The 27,240-nt window shown below is 41.6% G+C and overlaps 1 protein-coding gene across 2 annotated transcripts; it reads left to right on the top strand.

Moving 5' to 3' along the window:
- The first annotated feature begins 685 nt into the window (after positions 1-685).
- On the top strand, positions 686-25,734 carry LOC121304683 (peptidyl-prolyl cis-trans isomerase FKBP5-like). Of its 2 annotated transcripts, XM_041235955.1 has the most exons (12): positions 686-889; positions 1,329-2,920; positions 15,609-15,746; positions 16,883-17,027; positions 17,183-17,325; positions 18,769-18,883; positions 20,067-20,223; positions 20,526-20,616; positions 20,921-21,004; positions 22,363-22,548; positions 22,900-23,139; positions 23,817-25,734. In XM_041235955.1, exons 3-12 carry the CDS (start codon positions 15,642-15,644, stop codon positions 23,910-23,912), a joined length of 1,362 nt encoding a protein of 453 aa, XP_041091889.1. In that variant the 5' UTR covers positions 686-889; positions 1,329-2,920; positions 15,609-15,641; the 3' UTR covers positions 23,913-25,734. The 2 variants fall into 2 exon arrangements, with proteins under 2 accessions (XP_041091889.1, XP_041091888.1); XM_041235954.1 differs by lacking the exon at positions 1,329-2,920.
- The last annotated feature ends 1,506 nt before the right edge of the window (positions 25,735-27,240 follow it).

Genomic DNA, 27,240 nt, shown 5'->3' with positions numbered 1-27,240 from the left:
CGTGGTATAAAATTTTTATTTTATTTTATTTTCCCCAGTCCGCCTCCGACTAGCACAACGTCAGAAAAGGAGCCTCGCGATTTCCAGGTATGCCAAAGTCTGATACAGCTACAACAAAACACCCAGTAAGCAACGATGCCTTTGATTAAAGGGCCTTCTGGGATTGTTTTTGTAAGAATAATGCTTGCAGTCAGCTGTCTTTTAATATGGTGAATCGTGTAGTCTGGATTTTTAAAACAAAAACACGTGCATGCCATTATTGCACTGTATTACGTGGTGACTACACTTGTATAGGTGTGTAATAATTACACTGCACTAATGCATGTAGAATGAAAACTCCATCACACCATATCCATTAGTAACAGGGCAGCATTTCGGCTTCTGCCTCCACAAAAGCATTTGTTTTTGTGCTTGTACGCTGACTATACTCTGTAATACACATTATAATACTACGTGCGCTCCAGGCGGCTGCAGTGTGAAGTGCAGCATCGCGGCTCCAGCTCTGCAGAGCTGTGGCACGTAAGGCGTTACGAGGTCACAGCGAGTGCTAGAACATTGTGTTCCAGTCGCAGGGCAGCCTCGGTACAGTACAGCTTGTACATTGTGTTGCTGCGTGGCTGTGTGCCAAGCTTTGCCCTCGTTTCTGCTTTTAACTCCCTCCCCTCCCTGCAAGCCCCCGCCTCCTGTGCGAGCCGCTCAGTGGTTGCGAGCAAATGCAAGGCTAGCAAGCTCGCTGGCTTGTGCTCAAAACGTGAAGACGAGCGACTGTGAATGAAACGGTGCCTGCTGCTCCAGGGCGCAGATTAGAGTACCGTACCTGGTGAACGCGGGACGCGTGCTACAAAAACAAATTAAACACACAAGAGGAACAAAAAGCAACAACAAATCAGTAAGTCTGGCAGTGGTTTTATGTTTTCTTGTGTGCGTGCTGGGGTGGTACAATTTGTATGTGTTTCTTTTTGTTTGTTTAAAAAAAAAAAAAAAAAAAAAAAAAAAAAATCAATTTCAGGATATTTGCTTGATTTGATGATTTTTACTGTGAGTTTTTTTTTTTCTCTATTACAAGCAGTGTTTTGTGGGGTTCCTTTGATGAAATAATTTAACGTTTTCAATGAACGGGGGTCAGATGGCATTTTTGTACCAGCATCGTGTAACAGTGCCCTGTGCACTGCGGATTCCCATGTTCCAAACGTGTGCTGTCCGCACAACAGCGCAATTACCTTATTAGAAATCGGATAGAAAAAGCATTTCAAATAAAATAAATTGTGTATGCCAATATGTGCAGCGCCGGAAGGGGGCGCACCGTCACAACTCACTGTGGTCAACAGATTACACACTGTGCACCGGCTGCGGAGACCAGAGCCAGCTTCGAGTCCCGGAGCCGGAGCGGAGTTGTCCCGTTTTCTGAGCCGTGCTCCGGAGCCGGAGCGGAGCTGGAACTAGAGGTGCCGGAGCCGGAGCGGAGCTGGAACTAGGCTCACCCGAGCACTCCACATTCCCTCAGGAGCTGCGCCACATCTTCCTGCTTTGGACATTTTACATAATAAATATTCTTGACATATTAAGTTTAAACATTTTAATGAATACAATACATATCTATATGCAGTAGAATGCACACACACACTCCCCAAATGCAATTTCATAATTACTTTAATGTTCTGTTTACACTGGTATAATACACAAGGGGAATACAGTGTAAATAGAAAATATTTAAATTGCTGGAAAAACTGGCTTTCACAAAAATAGCCCTCATTGCATGGGAAATCCTTTCGGCTTGAAAAAGATGCATCGCTTTACTTACTATCATCTGGATTCACGCAACTACAGTTTTCATTGTACTAACTTCTCTGACAGGCAGCACAGCGGCCTCAATGACGATTCAATTCAATATTTTAAACATGTGGTAGATTTAATCTGGAAGGACATCTATTTAAAGGATACAATGCAATTGTGCTATAACATAGATTCTAATCTACTAGGCGATGATTTTTGGTTTTGCCGGCGAGCCTTATATATTATATTACAATATGGATAGGGGATTTCCAGAAACTCGATTGATCGATACGGGCCGTACTCCCCGGTAAGAACGTCAATGTTAGTATCAATCAATCAGACTGGTTGACTGGATGTTAGTAGCCTTTAAAAATGCAATATTCGCATATGTATGCCTTTTTCTGATGGAGGAAAGAAAATCTCTTCTAGATCTAGTGCACGGCCTCTGAAATATACAGCTTTCACGCTCGCTGGTACATTTTTACCTTGTAACTTAAACCGTGAAATATACACAAATGCACGAACATGCACTCAAATACTATTAAAAAACAAACAAACAAACAAACAAATTCTCGGCACCTATGCTACTTGATCCTTCCTCGTAATGTATATTTGCACACTTTCCCCTCTACCAGATATAGCCAATCCAATACAACATCCTCTAACCTTTTGTTGACTCGAGGGTTTAGTGATCCCTGTACTTGTTTCTGATAACCCCGGAGAGACTTGTTTTAACACTGTTGAAGACACTCTGATTAGACCACAGCTGCTGCATCATAACCTTGTGCATCAGCACCATTTCAGCACTGCCCAGTGCCAGCCTGGCTGAGGAATATTGTAAAGGTGTTGCCAGCTGTTTTCAGTATGTACCACTGTAAAACGCGGTGCACGCTGTGCCAGGAGAAGCTTGGTGACAAAACCGAGAAAAAGACACCTGGAAAGACATCACTCTACAGTTTACAGCAGAATACTTCAGGAGCAAGAAAGAATGGGAAAAAAACGCAGCCGCAGCTCAAAGATTGTTTTGGAATGCCACCTGGAAGTTCAAAATCACGTCAGAGAAACAACGGCATGTTGACAGTGCTACCCTGGACTGGATTACTCTTCACCCTCAACCAGTTAGGACTGTAGAATCGCAAGCGTTCCGGTAAGAACAGAATTATTACTCCTCTCACTCGATTTCCTTAAAGAACAACTTGATTTTTAGAAATATATTTAGTGATATACAAAATAATGTATCTACTTTACTGCTTAGAAGGTTATTGATTTAATAACAAAATTAAACTGATAATTTTTTGGATTGTACCTGCAATTTAATTATCTTTCTTAAAACACATGCATAGTTGTAGTGTTACTTACACCTTATGTAAGAAGTCTGAAAAGTACAAACTGTTCTTATGAATTGTATTTTTGTAATAAAATATTGTGCTTTTATTAAAACCAGTAAAAGAACTGGACATAATCCTTACCTAAAACGTATGAAAATGAACATGCTCAGATGTTGCTGTGTTTGTATAAATAGTTTAATTTTACAGAAATAAAAGCACTTTATTCAAAAATGAAAATGCAGTGGTTTCTAGAGAACTAAAGTTTCTAGAATGAATCAGTATTATTAGAACACAGTTATTTTAAAAAGATTACTGAAAGAATTTGCCAATATACTACATTTTCCCACTTATTATCAACTAGTTGTTCAAAAGCAATATTTCCTGGCTCTTTTTTTTTAACAGCTACATTTATTTTCAATTGTCTATTTTACTTTACAGAGACTTAAGAACCTTTTAAAATATCAGTTTTTAGGTTACTTTAAAATATATATTAAAGGCAGTTAGGTTTGACAACTTGGCACTGCAAAGGTAATTAGACTGTTATGGTGTTGAATAATTTGTTCATCATAACATTTTATTTAAAAGCTACTGGAGTTTCATTTTCTAAAAGTTGTGCAGATTTTGAGCAATAACTATAATATTTTTTAAAGTCTAAGCATGAAATATCCTGAATCTGCATGGTCCAAGCTACCAACCCCCCTCAAGAAAGCGTTTCATGAAAACTGTTGCGCAATACATAGCCTCTGTTCACACTTGTGATTCAAGGCGGTCCTGGGCCGCTTCAGGGCTGTCTTTTCTCTTATGTGAACGCTCCAAAAAATAAATGCAAGCCCTGGGCCTGCCTAGATTTTGGCCGCCGTTTCAAATCGGCCTGCAATCCGGGACCAGGGCCGGCCTTTACATATATGTGAACAAGAAGCAGACTAGGCCTGGCCTTTTCCTATCACATGACCAATTAGATTTTGTATGATGTCAGAGATTTTTTTTATTTTACATTTGGGGAGGGGCAAAAAGCACGCAAGGATTTATTTATTTTTTGTTTGTTTTATAATAATCAAATCAATACAAGCACCATATATAAACATTAACACAGGCAAATTTGCTTTAAATTTACATAAACATACATGTCTGGTATTCAAGGTCAGTGTTGAATGAGGCTTCAGTTTACTCCAGCCAGTATCCAGAGCTGTTCCAAAAGCTGAAAACAATACCAATCATCCCTAATCAGATCAATTTGATTGGAGCTGACATTTGCATATTTCCCGATTATCATTACAAGAGCCAATCAAATCGAGTGGAAGAACAAAGAGGGCGGAGCTCTTTTGCATGCAAACTCTTGTAACTACATTTATAAATTATATCTGAATGTACACATTATAAAAAATAAAAAAATATATTTTCACAACATTTATAAATCGGGGGAAAAAATACAAGACTTAAGTTAAAAGTGTTTTTTACACATGGCACCTCATACTTAGAATTTGAAAGTGTAAAAAGTTATATTTTCACTGTAATATTTGTTCTATTTCAATGCTTCTTGTTGTGATTATAGGAAAATAAATATTATTACCTGTCAACACTAGCGAGTTGCTGTTTCCTATGTTCTAACTACCTCTGTGTTCCTGAGAGAATAATGTGATTGTGGGTGGGGGTAAGCTCCAACCGTCACCCAGTTACACAGCATAACAACAAGTCATAACAGTCAATATGTTGTTTTTATATATACCATAAAATTGCTTCTGTGCTGCATTGAAAAAAAATATTAAAACATCTGCTACAAAAGGGTTAGTGTCTATGCCGGTCGCTCTTCCATTCTGAGTGCTCTTCCATTCTGAGTCATTATGCCATAAGAATAAAAACAAGCAGTTGCCACATTTTAGGCCTGCTTTCCAGTCACATATGTGAACGCGCCTTAAAAACGCAAATGTGAACAGGGTTGCAGATCTAAATATGGGTCGGCCCAGTGTGAACAAGGTCATACTCAGGCATTGTAGCTGCTTTAAAGGTGGGACACGTTACGGCATCACATGTTGCCTACATTTGATATGTGGACCTGTACCAACAATCAAAAGCAGTTTTAGCAGTGATGTGCCACTTTGTTGACCAGAAGTGGAATTTGATTGCTGAATGCATTGGCCACATTCCTGCTGATGAAGCCCATACTGGGGAGAACATTGCCTTCTCAGTGGAAAACATTTTCGACTCCAGTATGATTTAAAGCAAGTCGTATGTGCTGTTTACTGGCAGTGGTGCCAATGTTGTACATGCTGCCAGCTTCTTACCTTGAAACACCACCTTGTTTCGCTCATACATTGCACCTCTGTCTGCAGGAGATTACTTTTCCCAGGCAAGAAAGCCAAGTGTTACCAGAGGAAATATCTGCAGTGATTGAAAGATGTCGATCCATAGCCAAACTTTTTAAAAGGTCACCTAGTGCTTGGAATGCCTATTCAAAGGTGTGCCTTGGAATAGGCATTCCAAGCAGAATGGATCTGAGACTGAGAATGGATCTGAGACTGGATCTGAACCAGTGCAGATTCTGAGAGACTGCATTACAAGATGGAACTCTGAACCAGTGCAGATTCCGAGAGACTGCATTACAAGATGGAACTCTGAACCAGTGCAGATTCCGAGAGACTGCATTACAAGATGGAACTCTGAACCAGTGCAGATTTCGAGAGACTGCATTACAAGATGGAACTCTGAACCAGTGCAGATTCCGAGAGACTGCATTACAAGATGGAACTCTGAACCAGTGCAGATTCCGAGAGACTGCATTACAAGATGGAACTCTGAACCAGTGCAGATTCCGAGAGACTGCATTACAAGATGGAACTCTGAACCAGTGCAGATTCCGAGAGACTGCATTACAAGATGGAACTCTGAACCAGTGCAGATTCCGAGAGACTGCATTACAAGATGGAACTCTGAACCAGTGCAGATTCCGAGAGACTGCATTACAAGATGGAACTCTGAACCAGTGCAGATTCTGAGAGACTGCATTACAAGATGGAACTCTGAACCAGTGCAGATTCCGAGAGACTGCATTACAAGATGGAACTCTGAACCAGTGCAGATTCCGAGAGACTGCATTACAAGATGGAACTCTGAACCAGTGCAGATTCCGAGAGACTGCATTACAAGATGGAACTCTGAACCAGTGCAGATTCCGAGAGACTGCATTACAAGATGGAACTCTGAACCAGTGCAGATTCCGAGAGACTGCATTACAAGATGGAACTCTGAACCAGTGCAGATTCCGAGAGACTGCATTACAAGATGGAACTCTGAACCAGTGCAGATTCCGAGAGACTGCATTACAAGATGGAACTCTGAACCAGTGCAGATTCCGAGAGACTGCATTACAAGATGGAACTCTGAACCAGTGCAGATTCCGAGAGACTGCATTACAAGATGGAACTCTGAACCAGTGCAGATTCCGAGAGACTGCATTACAAGATGGAACTCTGAACCAGTGCAGATTCCGAGAGACTGCATTACAAGATGGAACTCTGAACCAGTGCAGATTCCGAGAGACTGCATTACAAGATGGAACTCTGAACCAGTGCAGATTCCGAGAGACTGCATTACAAGATGGAACTCTGAACCAGTGCAGATTCCGAGAGACTGCATTACAAGATGGAACTCTGAACCAGTGCAGATTCCGAGAGACTGCATTACAAGATGGAACTCTGAACCAGTGCAGATTCCGAGAGACTGCATTACAAGATGGAACTCTGAACCAGTGCAGATTCCGAGAGACTGCATTACAAGATGGAACTCTGAACCAGTGCAGATTCTGAGAGACTGCATTACAAGATGGAACTCTGAACCAGTGCAGATTCTGAGAGACTGCATTACAAGATGGAACTCTGAACCAGTGCAGATTCCGAGAAACCGCATTACAAGATGGAACTCTGAACCAGTGCAGATTCCGAGAGACTGCATTACAAGATGGAACTCTGAACCAGTGCAGATTTCGAGAGACTGCATTACAAGATGGAACTCTGAACCAGTGCAGATTCCGAGAGACTGCATTACAAGATGGAACTTTGAACCAGTGCAGATTCCGAGAGACTGCATTACAAGATGGAACTCTGAACCAGTGCAGATTCCGAGAGACTGCATTACAAGATGGAACTCTGAACCAGTGCAGATTCCGAGAGACTGCATTACAAGATGGAACTCTGAACCAGTGCAGATTCCGAGAGACTGCATTACAAGATGGAACTCTGAACCAGTGCAGATTCCGAGAGACTGCATTACAAGATGGAGCTCAAGCTTGACAATGATTGAAAAGGTGATCCAATGAATGGAGCAGTTAGAAATTGCAGCCTTGAAATTGAAGAGACCAGCACTAAACATTGCTGCTGAGAGGATGCTTCTGGAAGAAGTGAGTGAGATGCTGAAGCCATTTCAACTCTTTCTGGGGCAAAGTATCCTACAGCATCTCTCATTGTGCCCACAGTGGCTGGAATTCGCAGAGCACTTGGCAAGATTGAAGTGAAGACTGAACCTAGATTGAAGATGAATGACTACCTTTTGAATCAGATCTCAACAAGGTTATCAGGCCTCGAGAATGACCTTCATTTTCAGACGTCAACATTCCTGGATCCGCGATCTCTTCAACAATATAATAAAATAAGCTATTCTAAAAGGTTTGTTTGCTACATGTGAACCTCCTGAGGGATCCAGTTCCAACCAAGAGAGCACGTCCATGTGGAAGAGCATCTACCAGCTTTCTGACAGGAGCACAGAAGATGATGACGACTTTGCAGGATCTGCATCAGTTGAAGGTGTATGCAGCTGAGAAGAGACAGCCTTTAGACTCCAGCCCTCTGGATTACTGGAAGAATCACAAAGATCCCATGCCTTTGTTAGCACAGCTGTCACATCGTTTCTTTTGTGTGCCTGCAACACCAGTGGAAAGTGGAAGACTGTTCTCCAAAGCAGATTTACTTACTGACCCAAGAACGTGGCTAAATTCCACAAATGCTGAAAAAGTAATATTTCTAAATTGAAATTTATCTTTGAGCCGGGACTCAAAATAAATTTGATTTTACAGGAATTTCCTTGGCATAATGCAAAATAAAAAAGGGGCTAAACTCAACAAAAGCCGTTTAAAAAAGAGAACATTTATAACATAGGGCATGAGTTTTCAACTGGTCCTGAAGTACCCCTGTTTTTTAGTTATTTTATTGAACCCTTAATTGAACTAATAATTTCCTAATCAAGGCTTTTTATATTATTTTCAGCTCTTAAACAGTTATAACAAATAATAAGTTATAACAAAAGCTTGAAACCTAAAAGTTGTTTTTAGTTAAAGGGACAAAAGATTTGTAAAAAAGAAACACAAACAAACAACAATAAAATCTTAAGATATGATACTATGATAGTCATGCATCGCTTTCTTTGGCTGTGGAGCCAGAGCTAAGTAAAAGCAGACATTGCTGGAGCCAGCCTGGAGCAGGGGGTCTCTGTGAGCTCTGGAGCCAGCCTGGAGCTGGAGCAAGAGGTCTCTGTGAGCTCTGGAGCTGGAGGAGCCCTTAAATGAACATGTTTGATGTCAGTTTTGCACAGAGAAAGTGTTCTATGAAAAAGCATGTTGGATTGCTGTACTAGATGCCTTGCACTTTGTAAGCAGCTGTGGAAATGGTACACTTAGCTTTGAGGAGTAAGATAAGGGAAGTTGCTCTAACCCTCCTGAACTTTGCTATTGAATTTTCCTTCTCTAATTGTTATTACTAATGTTTTGTAAACTGGTCTGCCAGACGTACTCATCTCAGAGCATGTGAAGTCTGTGTTGGTACCAGTAGGACAGAGTGCTGTCTTTTGTGGAAGGAGGGGACAACAGTGTGTAGATTATGGTCTGGAAGGTAAAAGCTTTCAAAGCTTGAGATGAGACACACAGTGATGGCCTATGTATAGACATTAGCTCCACTGGTTTGTGTAGCCCATTTACTCCCCTTCTGGTGCTGTGCTGTTTCTGTAGCAAAGCCAAAGAGGGTCTCTTACACAGCGTTGAAGGACTGCCTGCTATAAAAATCAAACAGAATTCACATTCAGCTAGCTCAGTGGTGGCCAGCACACCAAACATTGCCATCCATTTGGTGGGTCGGAAGGGGCTCAGCGATCCACCAGTAAGCAGTGACCAACAATTATTAGTGGGATTTAAAATACCAGCGTCCAGTCCCTAAGATAACAATAATAAAACAAAACAACTACAACAGCAAAAACGTTACAAACGAGCAATCAAACCATAGGTCATTATAAAACAGGAACTTGAAACCTGGCGTAGGCAGGGCTCTACTCTAAACTTTTTTTAGGCGCATGTGCGCCTAAGTTAAAAAATATAGGCGCACACTGAAATTTAGGGGCACAAAAAACTACCATTTTTCTCTAACGTATTGTTGAATGTCTGCAAATCTTTTTTTCCCTTCATTTCTTGCATAACACTTATGCAGTTCATTTCTTTTGCATCAACAAAATTACAATGGACTGCTTTTTTTTTCCAGCTAAATGATTTTAGCGTCTTTCTCAGAAGGTGCTGCTTGCCTGTTTATGGTAGCGGGATGGTCTGGTTGACGTTTCTGGATGCTTGCCTCTCTGCACATTGCGTGGCGTTTGGAAGCGCTGTGCTTTAATATATTCTCACGTTTGAAGTTCTGGCTCCTTGTTAAAAATGCCTGCCATCGGTATCCCTGCATCCTGACAAAATGCGCAAAACATGGATTTTTTTTAGAATTGTCAACCTTAAGCCAGGGAAAATCCTTTAGCCAATGTTTGTTGAACTTGTATGTTATTTTGCTACTTAAAACTGTGCATATGCTGTAACTAACACAGCCCTTCTCGAAGTTCACTGTTCGCTTTCATCTTCTGACATACTTTCATCGTTTATTTAATGAATTTCCTTCATCACGGTTTTCTTTTGAAACCTCTCCAATCACATGAACATCGTTTGTTATTTTTCTCATGTTGGTTTGACAAGTTTCCAAACTGTCTGGAAGTGATTAGCCATCGCACTGGTAAGTCAGTGAAATTGTCAGGGATTTTTAGTTTTAATGTGTGATTAACAGTGGGCAGTGGACATCAATAAACTACATTCCCAGAGTACATTACGATCGAGCTGTGCGAGTTTAGATCTGACTGTGAGGTTTTTTGTTTGTTTGTTTTATACTTCCACCTGAAAAAAAAAAAAAAAAAAAAAAAAACGTTTATTTTTTTGTAGTCAGCCTTTAGGAATTTATAGTCGCACATGTGCACCTAAATTAAATTGTATGTTTGCACAAGCATTTCTTTTTTGTCTCATATGCACAAACTTTAGGTCATTAAGACGACCACCAACCATACTTTTGGGATAGTGCTCAGTCCCTACCTCATTCATTATGCAATCTCACTGTATCAGTGCTCAGTCTCTCCCTCATTCATTATGGCGGGCACACATTTGAGAAACGCTTTCTTATTGTGAAATTGCTCTAAACTGGAAAAAAAAAGAAAGATTATTAAAAAGTTAAAACAACAAGCCGCCCTTAACATTTCCCGAGTCATTGTTGGATGTGCTAAGTACGGTTTTGAAATTAGGTAGTGATCGAGAGTGCGTTAGCTGCCCTCCTTTAAGGGTGGACTGTAATAAATTACAATCCGCAGAGCTTTGATGGGCAATCTGACGCCCAGAATGTGAAACGCGGCCAGCCTTCTGCAATGTGAATACAGCTGACTTGGCAAGCCAGGAGCCGGTGGGTTAGGGTGAGGTACAGCAACAATGCTGTTATTTAAAAAAACCGGATTTTCCAGTTGCAGTCACCAGCGGAAAGAACAACGTGTACATTACGGTTAATAATAACGACGCAGCCAGCCAGCCTGCCCAGAGTGCAACCCAAAGCAGGCACTATATCATGTTTACAATTTGGATTTCATGATTTTCATTTTTGTATCACGCTTCCAGAAATGGTTTTGTTGCATAACGACTCTTATTTGATCTTTTTTTGTTGTTATTATTATTCTCTGCTGTTTCTGTTTAGCGAAAAAACAATTACACTGATATGCACCAATCGAATTAACTGATTAAGCGAAATTCTTGTGATTTTAGAAGTATAGGGTAGGCTGTCACATTTGTATTGCATTTATTTATTTCGGGCTGTTTTCTCTTTTTAAACTGATTGTACGTCGTTATCTTTTATATAATGCCACGTTCTTTTACTACGAAATTTCTTAGTAAAATGAAGTGTCGTGTTTTTTGTACGGCTAGGCTGTGATCGCCAATGTGTGATTTTGTAGTTTTTGTAATTGTTTCGGTGTACGGATCTTGTTGTATTAGTTGTAGTGCAAGAGTGTTTGATTTGTTGCACTTCAAGTAAGGTTCTTGATGCTGGTCTAAACTGTATTGAAATGGTGTGTCACTTACGAGAAAGCATCTGTTTGAACCCCGGGGAACGGAGCATTTACGCGAGCAGAGTGACGGCTAACATACCAGCCCAGCCCCAGCATGTTGCCTTAGAAGCGGGGTTGGACAAGGGCTGCAGACCGGCGTGATGTTCTGTACAGAACTGTCCACAGAGGCACAGAGTTCCTTACCAGCGTCACATCAGCTGGATTGCTTTGCACCGTGGTCGTTATAAAAGCCCTGGATAGGGGTTTTCAGCCTAACAGTGGCCTCTATACTCGAATGTGCCGGTATTTCTGTGTTGCGGTAAACATTTTTCTGAACAATTAATTTTTTTGTTTGCACTTTGTCGGAAAATCGAAGCGATACTCAAACAAAACCCTCTAAAATAAGGGAATTCGGTGCGCGCACATTCCTCCTTCTATCCTTCGGTACAATCAGGGAATTTAGGATTCAGTCGGTGAAAACAAAATGCATATTAGCAGGTAGATTGCCTTTCTCCCAGGAAAACAAATCAGCAAACGCGATGATCTACCATTCAAGTGTTTCCAAAGGGTACTTATTACTGAAGTAGTCCATGTTTTTACAGGAACCGGCTGAAAACGAGCTCTTTTTGGTTTGAGGTACCATTTATTAAAAAAAAAAAAAAAAAAAAAAACGAAATTGTAAATTGACTTCTAAACATTGGAATTGCGCATTCCTGTCATTCCATGTTATTCATTGCGCACCTTTCTCTCCATCTCTACCAGTGCAATGGTTTAGCCGGGAGGTCCGTCCAGAGAGGGGTTTTTAATCTTAAATTTAATAACAGGCACGTACGTCGATTCTCCGTATTGTTATACAAACATTTATATATTGGAAGAGGTTGAACTGCTACAGTGTGCACGAATGAAGTTGATAGAATGAAAAAAAAAATGCAAAACATCCTGAAAATTATATATATATATAATTTAAAAAGTTCATTTAAAACCCACATCAGCGTTTTATTAAAATATATTTTTATGCTATAACCGCTATATAATATAATATACGATTACTGTACGTGTATGTGTCTGGCATGAGATTTGTATATCTCCATCCGCTGGTGGTAGAATAATGAAGACTTTCAGGGCATGTCATGTGTGGACAGCAAAAACAGCAACATGTTTAATCTCATTGATGGTGATTTTTAAGTGAATACAATATTTATATATTTTTTTTTTTTTTTAAATATAGACCTTCATGATATTTTATTCATAAACTGATATTCATGTACAATAAAATCGATCGCAGAGTTGGGTTCCCTTTCTGTTCACACTGCATCCCCATCAGAAGGGGTCCCTAGCACACAGGCTGTGCGCAATCCCAGCACTGATGGGAATTCACCAGTATTATAACGCGTATTTCCACTGACGCTGGTGTCAGTGCAGAGAATATTTATAGAATTGACTGCCTTATGAAGCAACGCAGCTGTTACTTGATACAGGACAAGGGGAATGACAAAAACATCTATCCTTTGGCTGTTTGAAAAGACCCTGCTGCTGCATAATATCCACAGAAATCTTTACTGTTTTCATACATCAGTACCGCATGGCTTCATGTAAATGAGTACACATACAATAATACTTATTTTCCTGACAGCAGCTACGCTGCTTGCCCCTTTAATAACAGCAAAGGTGGTAGCATTGCCCATATACCTGCTGCAACACGAGCGCACAGCGGCACACACCCTGTCTGCGGGGACACAATACCAGTTCCCATGCAGAACGCGAGGGTAATGTGCTTTTTAGCGCAGACCAAACCTGTCGCTAAATCTTTACGGAAAAAGACTCCTTAAACATGACCAGTTAACGAGGGGATAACAAGCCAAACTGTCGGCATTGTGTCAGTCGTCTGTATTGTGAAAACCCGCGCTATTTATTTTCCTTTAAATAGTCGGGATGTGGGAAGGAGTGTTTTGAGTATCACTAATATTCTTTAGACGCTCCTTATGAAGACATTTTGGTACCGACACGTTCGTGTTGGTATTAAATAATTGCACATAGTTCTCAATTTAGTTTTGGTATACTTGCAACAGTAGGTAGTTATATCACCGATTTCTGTTATTGATCAGGAGTCACATAATAATAATAATAATAATAATAATAATAATAATAATAATAATAATAATAATATCGCCAATGACGATAAGGGTTTATTTATATATTTATTTATTTTATCAGTACACAGTCGTTTACGTAACCCTAGTATTTCGCAATGGAGAGGAGCGGACCTCATCGTTAGTGTGGGCCACATTTGTAATATAAACGTATTATTTGACTCCTGTCTTCCTATGGGAAACTACCGTTATCATTTCGCAATCTCTTCAATGAAGCTTTTGACAGTAGGCGGGCTTAGTAGCGGCGTGTATGTGTATCTGACAGCAATACAAGCCAATAAGCGACCACAAAGAAATCGAGCCCAGAATCAGGGTAGCATGAAAAAAACGGGGACCCCTCTCTCTGTGATCTCTGATAGGTTTATGTAGTGAATGCCATTGCACTTCCAGCTTTAGAAAATAAAGGCGTTTAAGAAAAATACTATAAAAACCGCTGATGAAGACTGGTATGGATTTTTGTTTTATCATTATTGTATACACTGCAAAGCTACAGCGTTTATAGAAGTGTTATTATTTGTATTCAGTTTTACACGTGTGCCCTTAGGTTGTTGAGGAACACAGCCCTCCTCTCTACTGCATGGATTGTGCAACGGCTTTGTTTTTCAGAATGGTAAAGAAGGACGAATCGCCTGCCCTGTGCGCCCTGTTGTGCGATTACTGTACACGCTTGGTATTTGAGTTAGTGCCCAAACATTAACGTTGTATGCGCGGGATATTTATTCACAATAGCACGTTGTTAATAGTTATTTAGAGAATCAAGCGTTATGAGACCCACTTAAATTACTGAGTTGGAGCCAAAGTAAGATTTACATTTAATAAGTTGCTGGCGGGTTGAAAAGGCAGTGTCCTCATGTTTATTGCTGGAAACTTTTGATCAAATCTTGTCCACTATAGTATGCTTAAAACGTACAACATAAAAAAGAAGGCAAAATACAATTCTTCCCATTAGAATGAATAAACTGAGCGATTCTGTGCCTTAAAACCCTAGTACGGGTTTGGTTACCCACGTGTGTTTCTATAGCTTTGCAGTTATGAAGTTAAAATTATACTGGGACACTCACTTCAAAGAGCCATTAAAACACAGTACTCCCTTTATAAAAGTATAGAAAATAATTAACCAGAAGTCCATTATGGAAGCACACTGCGTAATTGTAGTGTACAGATACCCGACTGAAATGACTCATCTGTGCTCTGCATGTAGTCTTTAGTGGCCGTTATGTAAATAATGTATAGGTTGCAAGCTGATATCCACTCCACAAGCTTTTTATAATATATCTCATGCAAACCTGGCCTCTTCCTAGAAGCCTGGGTCATACAGCATCACGAAGGACCGGACGAGGCCACAAAGCAGTGTGGCTGAGTGGGCACCTCTCCAGGGAAGCAGAGCCTGGCGTGGGTCACGTACGTTGCAAGAATCCCCACTGGGTTCTTTGTGCACCCAGCATGCCGGTAATGTTGTAACCTGCATTGTGCTCTCCTGAGGTCAGCAGCCCTGAGTGTGCTAGAGAGGAATGCATATGGTTTCCACTCTCTCTCGGCTGCACTGGGCTTGTCCAATTGCAGGAGGAGGAGAAGCTGGGAGCTGGATTTTAAAAGCTGCTGTGCTGGAGGAAGGCCCAGTGGATGGCAGTTCATCACAGGGCAGACTGGAGTCAGTGCCTGGGCTGTTTTCTTACTCCTCAAACAACATGACAAGGCGCAAAAGTGTATTTCCAAGAAGCACCCTATATATAGCTCCTGCGCGTGGTGGAGACTTGTAGGGGGTTATTCAGGGTAAAGGTGATTGGCTCCTAAAATAGCAACACAAAACAAATCAGAAGATCAGAGACAAGTTAAAAAACAGGATCGTGGTGAAGACAACCCTGCTCTTCTCTCTGATCGTTTTCATGTTGTTAATTCCAATTCCAGTTCTGCTGGGGTGATGCTTAGTAACTGTTCTGCTGTTTTTGCAGTTTGATTGATTCACTGAATACGTGTTCATTTGCAGATATTTGCGGGGAATGCTAGCACTGATTGGACAATGCCCACTGACCAAGCTGTGAAGATGAACGCGCAGCCTTCCAACAGCATGATCCCAGACTGGGGAGTGGACCTCTCTCCCAACCAGGACAAAGGCGTGTGCAAGGTAGGGAAGCTCTCTGCCACTCCGCAGGGCATGGTGCTGCGAGACGTGAGCTGTGTCAGGGTGCCTGTTAGCAAACAGGGCTCAGAAGGCCTTCAGGTTTTTTTTCTTGGCTTCTGGCACCCGTCTATGTTTGAATGTCATAACCACAGGCTCCCCCTTGTGGAAAAAAAAAACCAAAACACTGCCCTTATAAAAGTTCACTAGTAAAATAGTCAGTGAAATACTGCACAAGCAAACAATACAATCACAGAGAAGTATGGAAAAACCTAAAAGCTGTGCTGAGGCATGTGAGTTCCTAGTGTAAGCATGGGAAAAGCATGATGTAACTGTAATGCTAGCGTTCATGTTCACCATGGTAAACTGTAATGGTGTGGATTGTGTACAGTCTAATAGTAATGTTGAGAATATGGGCTGGCGTTGGAGGGGAACACCTATTCAGCAGGGTATAGAGTGGTGTGGAATAGAAAAAATAAAGACAAACTGTGCAAAAGCATTTGGTTCCTGGCAGGCAGCCTGTTTTGCCTCTGGGCAAATTGCCATTGTCCTTAAAACACACAAAGAACAGTGATTGCTTATTTTGCTGATTTGTAAGCCAGGCCTGTATTTTAAAAGGACTCAGAATAGGGATTTGTTTCAGTAAATTGCAGTGACGCTACTGATTCTGTGACTATAGGATCAGTTCAATCATAATCTGGGATGTTAAAGAATAAGGAGAGTCTAGTGTTCCACATCCAAACGTGTTTCTACAACTGTTTCAGTAACGGACCTGGTATTTTCATTGTTAACATCCTGACAACCTTTTACACTGAGAACTTCAAAGTCTGTTTCAAAGCTCTTTTCAAAATGTCCGCTCTAGCACTCTAGTGCACTGATCCAGGATGTGTCCGGAAGGATTACATGCCCACTTTGTCACCCAGCTACTCAGCGTGTTATTTTGCTAATTGATGGGTATGTAGAGTAAGCTGTGGAATATTTCTCATGAAAATAAGTAATATTGGACTGAATTTAAAATGGCTTGTTATTGAAATCACACTGCTGTTGTTAGTTTTGGTAAGGTATGCATTAAGCACTGTGGTTATGCCATGAATATCAAGTGAGATAAACGTAGCTTGTGTTTGGTTTGTGTGCTGGTGCAGCTGATAATAAGGCCTGGAGATGAAGCTGAGTACCCCATGATTGGAGACCAGGTCTGGGTCCACTACACCGGGAAACTGCTGAGCGGGGAGAAGTTCGACTCGAGCCGGGATCGCAACAAGCCTTTCACCTTCAACCTTGGCAGGGGTAAGCAGAGACAGTTATCCCAGGAACGCACACAGTACACACAGCATGTTTGCACAGTAAATTCTGCATGCAAAACTCACAGTGGCATGGAGAGCACAGTCTCTTTCGCCGGGCTCCCCTGTGCCCGGTGCTCACCACGCCTCTGTACTCCTCAGGGCAGGTGATCAAGGCGTGGGATATTGGGGTTGCCAGCATGAAGAAAGGGGAGGTGTGCCAGCTGATGTGCCATTCGGAGTACGCCTACGGAGTGTCCGGGGGCCCCCCCAAGATCCCCCCCAAATCCACCTTGATCTTCGAGGTAGGGGGCATGGCATCTGTGAAGAGCGAATTCCACATATGCAAAACTAATTCACTGCCCTCTGTGTTAGACAAGTGTTAGCAGTGGAAAAATAATAATAATAATAATAATAATAATAATAATAATAATAATAATAATAATTAGAAATTATGTAGGAGAAATCCAATACAACATGTTATCCTGTGCATGGAACACAGCAGTCTTCAGTTTCTGTGGTATGTAAAGGATAACACACAGCAGGGCGAGGGTTAACTATCTGCTATATATTATACAGTAATCACTACTGTATATATGTAAGGGATAACACACGACAGGGTGAGAGTTGTGTTGCATTAACATAGGGCTGTGGTCTGAAGGCACGAAGCGATGAGTATCAACAAACACATCAACAAAGCTGTATGTCAATACAACACAGTCCACAAGCCCTGGAGTGTGTTATCCCTCTTATAGAACAGACACAACGATACATAGAAAAACAAACTTCTTTATCACAGCCGGGATCAAAATAATTAATTGTAGTTTTTTCCTGCTACTTACCTCAAATGCCTGAAGCTAGTTAAAACACCCGGGGGAAGGGCAAAATTTTGTTGCAGGCTTTGCAATGTGCTAGGCCGCAAGGGGGGATAACTAGCTGACACTGCTAAAATAACATTAAAACACGGCTAAAAACCTAGAGTCTGTAAATATATATACTGCTTTTAATGAAAATGAGCGATAAAATCAAGTAATAAGGCCTTGCTTTGTAAAAAACTAACATTAATAAACTAACTGTCAAACTAAATTAACACGGCACCCCTACACACGTTAAACAAATGAATAATTATGAATACCTGTACAGGAGCAATATTCAAGACACGAACAAACTTATTTAACAGAATGGTGAAGCAACTCGCCAGAACGGGAAACACCCAATTGCTCACTGATGTGTCTGAGTCAGGGTTTTTTTTTCAGGAGCTCAAACAATTTCCAACTTTGTGTAGCAAGAGAAGCAGCATCGCGTTTCTGCATTTGTATAAATACCATTTTGTAGCGATGAGGTGCCCTCGTGGAAATTAGAATACACAACGAGGCAAGGATAAGTGATGATGGTTCGGGAAAGATTGAATAAACCGGTCAGTGTGCCTCAAGACACTCTCGCCATGACAGGTCACTTTTGAAAAGACTGAATAAACCATTTGAATTTAAGTTTGATGATGATGAGTTATCAGGTTACTAAACAGTACTGTATCAGTTGTGAACAAATCGCTATCGGTGCCAAAAAGGTGTTCTTTTAAGCAAAGTTCCTGTTCTTTTAGACAGAGCATTTCCAATGGGAAAAATCTGTTTCACCACAAGGGTGTTCTCTTAGCCGAAGTGTTCTCTTGGGAGGTGTTCCTGTGTGCAGAGACTTGAGTTAACCGTGCACCAGACTGCTTTTAAACGAACCTCTTCTTTTGTTCCCAGGTTGAGTTGTTGAACTTCAAGGGAGAAGAGCTGACTGAAGACGGGGGTGTTATTAGAAGAATAAAGCAGAAGGGGGAGGGTTTTTCAAATCCCAATGAAGGGGCCATTGTGGAAGGTAAGCCTCCCCTAATTAGCGTGGTGGTAGCTCTCTCTGTCACCCACCTCTCCTGAAGAGTGGAACGATCCATTCCTCTTGGTTCTATTGCCATTTGAAAATTCTTTTTTGAGATAAAGCCCCCTGGTTTTCAAAGGGGGGGGGGGGGGGGGTGCATGACAGCAGATAAAAACATGTTGAATAGGCCTCTAGAGGATTAGGCCTCTATGTTGTTGCTGTGTTATAAGTGCACTCTACTGCAGGGAAGCATTTGCATTGTTTTCTGTGTAGCATTTGCATTGTGTTCTCTGTGTCATTTGTATTGTGTGTTCTCTATCATTTGCATTGTGTTCTCTGTGTCATTTGTATTGTGTGTTCTCTATCATTTGCATTGCGTGTTCTCTATCATTTGCATTGCTTGTTCTCTTTCATTTGCATTGTGTGTTCTCTGTATCATTAGCATTGCGTGTTCTTTATCATTTGCATTGCGTGTTCTCTATCATTTGCATTGTGTTCTCTGTGTCATTTGCATTGCTTGTTCTCTTACATTTGCATTGTGTGTTCTCTGTATCATTAGCATTGTGTGTTCTCTGTATCATTTGCATTTCATGTTCTTTATCATTTGCAATGCATGTTCTTTATCATTTGCATTGTGTGTTCTCTATCATTTGCATAGTGTGTTCTCTGTATCATTTGCACTGTGTGTTATCTGTATCATTTGCATTGTATGTTCTCTGTATCATTTGCACTGTATGTTCTCTGTATCATTTGCATTGTGTGTTCTCTGTATCATTTGCATGTCCTGTTCTATGTACACAGTTTATCATCTTCCATTTCCTCTTCACATATCTGAGTAAATTCAGAACACTCCGCTGCAGAGGTCAGTAATGGAATACAGACTGTGTCAATGGAAAACAAATATCTTGTGCAATGAATAATGCAATTCCAATTCCTTTTTTAAATCAGTTGTAATTGTGTAATTGACAAGTCATGACCAGCTGTATAGATGTTTGCTTAATAAAGCCTACGTTGTAAAAGGAATTGAAATTGATTAAAAAGGAATTGGAAATGGAATTGAAATTGAAACAAAGGAATTGACCCCGACCCTCGTTGAGCAACTAGTTTTTCAACAACGTTTCCAAGCAGTTTTCATGCTGTGCAAACATTAAGCAGTGTGTGTGTGTGTGTGTTGTTTTCCCTGCAGTTCATCTGGAGGGGCGCAGCGGGGGGCGTGTGTTCGACTCGCGGGACGTCCAGTTTGTGGTGGGCGAGGGGGAGGACCACAGCATCCCCCTGGGAGTCGACAGAACCATGGAGAAGATGCAGAAGGGAGAATGCTGCCTGATCTACCTCAAACCACAGTCAGTGCCCCCCTCCCAGCACCGGACTGGGGCTGGAAAGAGGAAACACCAAACACCTAGTTTGTGTTATTAGAAGTGATTAGAGGCAATGCTTCCTCCAAAACACTTTAAAAAGGAATCCTTGCAGATGTTGGAAATGCTGTTCTGGCTGCCTATGGCTGCCCGACACTCCTTTGCAATTGTTCTGTTTGGTGTTTTCCTGTTGTCCATTCTCAGGCATTCAGCATGCAAACCAATACCCTGCTGTCCGAGAAGTGATGCTGATGTATTGATGGCAGTTTTGTTTCTGTGTTTCTTTGTAGATATGGGTTTGGGGAGGAGGGAAAGCCAGAATTCCACATTGAGCCAAACGCAGAGCTCATCTACCAAGTGACGTTGAAGGATTTTGAAAAGGTAGGAAACCGTTTGAGTGCTTAATACACCAGTTGTTTGAATTTTTGAAACCGTGAAGAACACAGAAATTAGCTTATATAAAATATAAATCCCAGTACACTTTGTATGTGATTTGAGGGTTTCAAATCACGCATGAACTACCTTGTACAATTGTATCACTGGAAAGCTTGGCAGTATTTTTACTTCTCAACCCATCATGGGTCGTAGAAGGGCTTTCCTTCCCTATCTTCTCCAGCTGGGATAGGAGAGTGCCACGCAGCTACAGCCCCTGCCTCACCTGTTGTCTTTGTCTTGGTTTGTGCAGGCCAAGGAATTGTGGGAGATGAGCATAGAGGAGAAGCTGGAGCAGGCTGTGGGGGTGAAGCAGAAAGGCACGCAGTATTTCAAGGTTGGACAGCATTTTATCTCTGTGTGTTAATGCCTACACAGACATAAACAAAGGAGATAGCTGCTTCTGCATCCAGCGCTCAAAGAATGTCACAGACATTTGCAAAGATTTTTGAGATGTTATAGTAATAAAATAATGACTTGGATCGCATTATTGAGGAATTTGGTGATAAAACAAGTGATCAAGAGATGATTTATCAGTATGCACGTCTATAAAGAGGTATGTGAAAGATAAAGTGAACAAGGGCTGGGGCTTGGCTGGAGATGCAATACTGCTGTCCTTTTGCCATGCACTGTCTTTTAAACCTGTTTTACTTTGGAAAAAATATATTTTAAACAGCACATGTATAAAAAAAAAAGCGTGTGTGAAAATAAATTGGACCTGATGTGTCGGACAAGCGCTGAATAAATGGACTGATAAGGGTTAATACATGCATTTAGATTCTACTGAGTTATAAGATGCAGGGAAAAAAGTTGCATCAGTGTTTGCTGCATGTGACCACTAGTCACTAGATGGCATTGTGAAGGCAGCAGTCCGCTCGTCCGGGCTGTGCTGTTTAGCAGGATGGCTGGTGTTTTGGGCCCCAGCACTGTGCTCTACCAGGGCAGCAAGAGCACTTCTCCAGCAGCGCTGTGTGTATGCACTCTCACACTGTCACGCTTTTGCAAAGCCAGCCTCAGCCATATCAATGTTTGCCTGCTGTCATGAGAGAGACTGGATGATGGAGCTGTAGTTTAAAAGTTCACTGGAACAGTACGCTCAGTCCTGGCAACACTAAGCAGTGAGCTGGAAGACACTGTGTCCTCTCTGCTTTAATTGAATATGTACCCTGTGTGGAAATGACGCGCCGTACTGAAATTCCTGGAAAGAGTCTAACCTTGGAGAGCGATGATAGTGCACCTCGACTGAATGGGAGGGGATTGAGAAAACAGATTCTTCTCAGGACTGAGCTGCAGACCTTCTGGCTGTTTTCACAGAGCGGTCAGTCGGTTTAGAAACGAAGAAGCACTCCTATTCGTTGTTTCGTATTTAAAACCTGAGTGGCGAATTGTTATTTTGCATGACATTGAAATGTTAGGGAGAGGGCATATTCCGATTAATACAGCTTCAAATGTGTTCATGTACTCCCGTCATCTGACTGCTGACCTGGTCTAATGAAGGAGCGCTGTCAGAGGCATTGCACAGCAGTTTGAGCCATCCCAGGTTTTACTGTGAGCTTAATTATTAATACAGTCACATCTTTATTAGAGTAAAGAGCAGAAATCTCCAGTGTGAACAGATCATTCCTGGAGCGGTGTTTTCAGTTCTGCAGGGGCCTGTCTGTACTAACCCTGTCCCATGTCGCTCCTTGCTGGCAGGCAGGACGCTACGTGCAGGCGATGATCCAGTACCAGAAGATCGTGGCGTGGCTAGAGATGGAGTGCGGGCTGGTGGAGGAGAAGCAGAGAGTCGTGCACGACCTGATCATGGTGACGCAGCTCAACCTGGCCATGTGCCACCTGCGGCTGCGGGAGTATACACACGCCGTGGAGAGCTGCGATAAGGTGCGCCGCAGCCTCGCTGCCTCCTTTCAGTGCTCTGTAATTACAGGACAGAATTTGCATCGCATGTTCACACATTCAGATCCAGACAACATTGTGTGTAATAGTGATCACATCTGAGATTCTGTTCCAGCTGACCGCACCATGTGCCGGACAACATGGTGTGTAATAGTGTTTGTTTTTCATGTGCCACGTTGTCTGTCAAATCAACAACAAAAAAGAGAGGAAAGATACAAGAGATCGTAGAGAAAATAAGTTTTGATATTTCAGGCGTGTTTATAATAATAATAGTCATATAGCAATGCAGATTGTCAGAAAGCAGCTCTGAGCCCACCCCTTGTGTCTCCCCTCCAGGTGATTGAGCTGGACAGCTCCAATGAGAAGGCTCTGTACCGGCGGGGCGAGGCGTGGCTGCTGAAGAACGAGTTCAGCCTGGCGCTGCGGGACTTCGGGAGGGTGCTGGAGGTGAACCCCAAGAACCGAGCTGCGCGAACGCAGATCAGCATCTGCCAGCGCAAGATCCGCGAGCACCACGAGATGGACAAGAGGACCTACGCAAACATGTTCCAGAAGTTCGCAGAGCGCGACGCCAGGGTCAGCATGCACGCACACACACGCACACACATGCACGCACACACAAGGGGAAATAAAGCACGCTATTCAGGGAACATGCGCAGCTTTCACTGTGAAAGGAAATGCTAGTTTGTTTTTTGAAAGCAGAGAATCCGACATTACTCTGTTGTCTATCTCCCGGTGTAACTAATTCCTTTTGAGTCCGCTGGGATTCTTAGTTTAAAAGTGGCTGTACACTGGAGTTTAATGAAATATATTGAGTACAAAATTTGAGATTATTTTCTACTTACTGTAATTACACCTTACGAGGAAAAAAGACTAACTAGAGGTCTTCAGTGCCACCAAGGTGGTCTCGCTGGCATGGTGTTTTTCTCAGTCTGTACACTTCATCCTGGAAGAAAGGAAATGGGCTTTCTCCAGTCCTAGATTCTGAAGCGTGATGCTACAGCTGTAGATCTGCCCGTTTGGATTTGTTTAGAATTGACACTTGGTTCTGAGTGTTCTGTTCATGAAATAATGCTTGCTGTCGTCCATACCTCACACACACACACGCTCAATCAGAGTTCAGTAGTAAAGTTTAGAAGAAGCTAAATCAGGCAGCCTCGCTGTAGTGAAGAGGGCATGCAGCAGGTAAAGGAGGATGTGTTTTCAGTGTGGCACAGAGACGCGCCCCTTACAGTGTCTTGTGGGTTTTACAGGTGAGGAAAACGAAACTTCCCAGAGATGACAGCACCAAAGAGGAGAGGAACAACCCACCTGCCAAGCACCGGCGGAGAAGCAGAGAGCACCTGTGAGACTGGCAGAGAGGACAGTATCCCAGGTCCACTCGCGAGGGTGAAAGGGGGCGCTGCAGACGCACGCTCACACACCCCCCCCCTTTGAAACCTCACAGCAGCAACAGCATTCCCAAATACAGACTCGCTTCATCAGCCCCAGAGAGCTCAGAAACTCCTTCTAAATACTATTGTTAATAATATTATTGTTGTTGGTGTTAGGTAAAGCATTTCAAGTTATTACAGATACTTAAGCACAACTGCTGAAAAAAAGAACGGTCCAGACTTTTTTTTTTAATATATTCTTATTCCAATATCCAGAAAGACACTTGAGCAGAATGAAGACGCGAGTGTGCCATAGAGTCGCCTGCTGTTTTCAGTAATAAAGCATCACACAGTCCAGGAGAGAAGCCTCTCCTAACCCCACGAGGGCAGAGAGGGATTCGTATCCAGTTTAAGTCTCACATGCGATTCTGCCCCAGGGGGGCAGCCTGCATGGTTAAACGTGAGACCTGGCAAGAGAAAATGAGGACACTTTCACTGAGGCTGCCTCTCCCACACAGCGGGGCAGCAACCGAGCTGGGACTCCAAACCACTGCTCCAGCGCCCAGCCCTCCACCCACACCATTAGGCTATACACAACTTCTCATGGATGAGACGTGCCAGACAGCACAGCACAGAAGAGACTGGCACACCTGGGAATCTTCAGAGCACCTTGACTGAATGTTTGGCTGTTTCATTATTATTATTATTATTATTATTATTATTATTATTATTATTATTATTATTATAACTCATTCCAAAAGAGTACAACAGTTATCACCTCCAGGCAGCAAAAAAAACAAGTGCTTCAGAAACAGCACTTGAGTGTTGGCGCTCACTTGAGTTTTTAATGTTTTAAGGTTGGATGTAAGCAATGTTATTAATTAGAAATTAACATACTGAGCGTTTATCTCTGGGTTCGACACTTTTTTTTTTTGATTCAATAAAAAAAAAAAATGCTGCACAGATTAAGTGTGAACTTCAGTTAGTCACTCACTAGAGGGCGCCAGTGGGAAATTACTATTACCAGTACTGTATTAGGAACTGCATTAAGAACATGAATAGAATAAGTTTAGGGGTGGGTGTATTAGCTTATTTGTACTGTAACCATCCCCTTGTCATTCATTTCTAGGCAATTTAAATTGCTGCTAGCTGCACAGTGTTCTGTAAACAACACAGTGCAATACAACGAACAAAAAGGTGTTTTGCAATAGATTTCAGTGCATCCTGTATTAACAGATACAAGCGCACAGTGTGAATGAGACGCTTTGAAGCAGTTCCTTATGCTCCTCATAACTCAGCAGTGGCACTGCAAATGAATTTCAAGTCACACTATAGACTTTGCAGGCGCCTCACCCGGGCGGCATGCAGGGCAGGGCTCTACAGGTCATTGTGGCTTAAATAGCTGGGCTGCAGGGAGGTTGCAAAATTCAATTCAAACTCTCTTACAAAGTGGTAAAGGCCAGTCAGGTCAGTGATTTAATCCCCCTTATTATTTTAACCGGAGGTGCAGTTCTTCAGTTTTGAACACAAACAACAGTAAATGCACATGTTCTTTTTTGGAGAAGATGCAAAATGCCAAGAAATGATCCAGCAGAGGAGTGGAGACGTTTGTCAGAATGTAGTGTCCAGTGTTCAGACAGCGGGCCCAGGGGCCTGATTTACAAGACTGGTTCCTGTCAACATCTTAACTGTTTTAATGGGTTTTTTTGTTACCAGATGTTCTTTTTGTTTGTTTGTTTTTTAATTTTCTTGCTTTATTCCATTGTTGTGTTGATTATTAAAAGATACGTTTGGTTGATTCCTGTGTGCCTGTTTATCTTTTATTTATTTCTTTTTTAAGTCGGTTTCTAAAATGCGAGCAGCTTATCTGTAAAAAGCAGAGGGAGGTTTTCTGCAACAAAGATGTAGCTATGATGCAACTACAATGTTTATATTGGCTAACTGACAATTGTACAGCACAGAGATGGCAAGGTAAATGCTCTGTGAATTCTAACAGTATGCAGTCTGTTTGGTCAGAGTCAGGTTATTGTGTAGGGTGTGTGTTAACACTGAGTGTTCCTCCAGTAGCGTTGCACAGAAGGTACTAAACAAGTGGGTTTGAAAGATATCCAAAGTATAAACATGATTTCCGATGACTTACAAAAAATACAATAAACTTGCACGAGAGGTCCTCTGAGCTGCTGTTTATTTTTTCAACTTTAAGCCCAAAAGAAATACAGGACCCTATTTTGAAGCATTGAGTCACAGGAAAATGCAGCTTGTCTGAAAGGAATAAACAGATCTAGCAGTGCAAAGCTGGGAAGGAAGTGTTCAGATAACAGCATTATCTTCTCCTTCCAACAAAACTGTCCCAGTTCTCCCAGGTACAGGGAACTCCTTACGTTACATGAGCATTACTACTTTCTAGATGTCCATAATTATTATTCTTGTACCCTTGTAAAGTCATTTTAACGTGCTGCCTTTCTGTGCAGTTGTGTGCTTTCAGTGGTGTCAGCCTGCACAGGGAGGCATTTACAATGCTGTTTGCAGGATAAGGTCAAACTCTGCAGGCACACGTTTCTATTGCTCACATCACTGTAGGAGAATTCAAACTAAAATCTACAGAAAAAAACACACTTGAAAGAAAGCTATTCTGCTAACGAGTTATAAGAAAATGTTTTTAAAAGCTTTGGTTATTACCGCTGTAAACGAACGCCTTCCTCTGTGTAAAGGTAAAGCTTTTCCTTTTGGGTTTTGTTTGGTGCCTGTGATGGTTTTTTTTTTTTGTTTTTTTTTTTTTTAAAAAAAAAAAACATTTTTACCAGTATAGTGATTTTTATTTTTATTTTTTTAAACAAGTTGTGTCTTGTAGTCCAGTGACAACACTGATGCATTGTTTAATCGACGCATAAAACGTGGGGAGAGACCCCCCATTCCATTATTAGATAGGTGGGCTGCTCAGAAGAAATGACCAGCGAGGCTAACTCAAACATTTTACAACTTAATTTCACATTCTACAGCTTTTCGAGGCTAAACTCAGACATAATAGAAACTCCGCGAATCTAACACTACGGGACTGGGAAACAGTAAGTATGACCGCCGTGCGTATTAATATTGCAATGCTTACCCATTAATAACGTTAGAAATATTTCACATATCTGTGTGGCTTTCTGGAAACTATGGGAAAGTGTATATATACATATTATAAATATATAGTATATATATATATATTATATATATTATATATATATAAGGGATTTAATTAAATATAGAGTAGAGTTTTTGCTGTTTAATTTCGCCATAACTCGTAGCGAGTACAACAATA

The sequence above is a fragment of the Polyodon spathula genome, chromosome 39, assembly GCF_017654505.1.
Source record: "Polyodon spathula isolate WHYD16114869_AA chromosome 39, ASM1765450v1, whole genome shotgun sequence".
Lineage (NCBI taxonomy): Eukaryota > Metazoa > Chordata > Actinopteri > Acipenseriformes > Polyodontidae > Polyodon > Polyodon spathula.
Note: the sequence above shows the minus strand (reverse complement) of the source record. Positions and strands in the feature narration are given on the sequence as shown.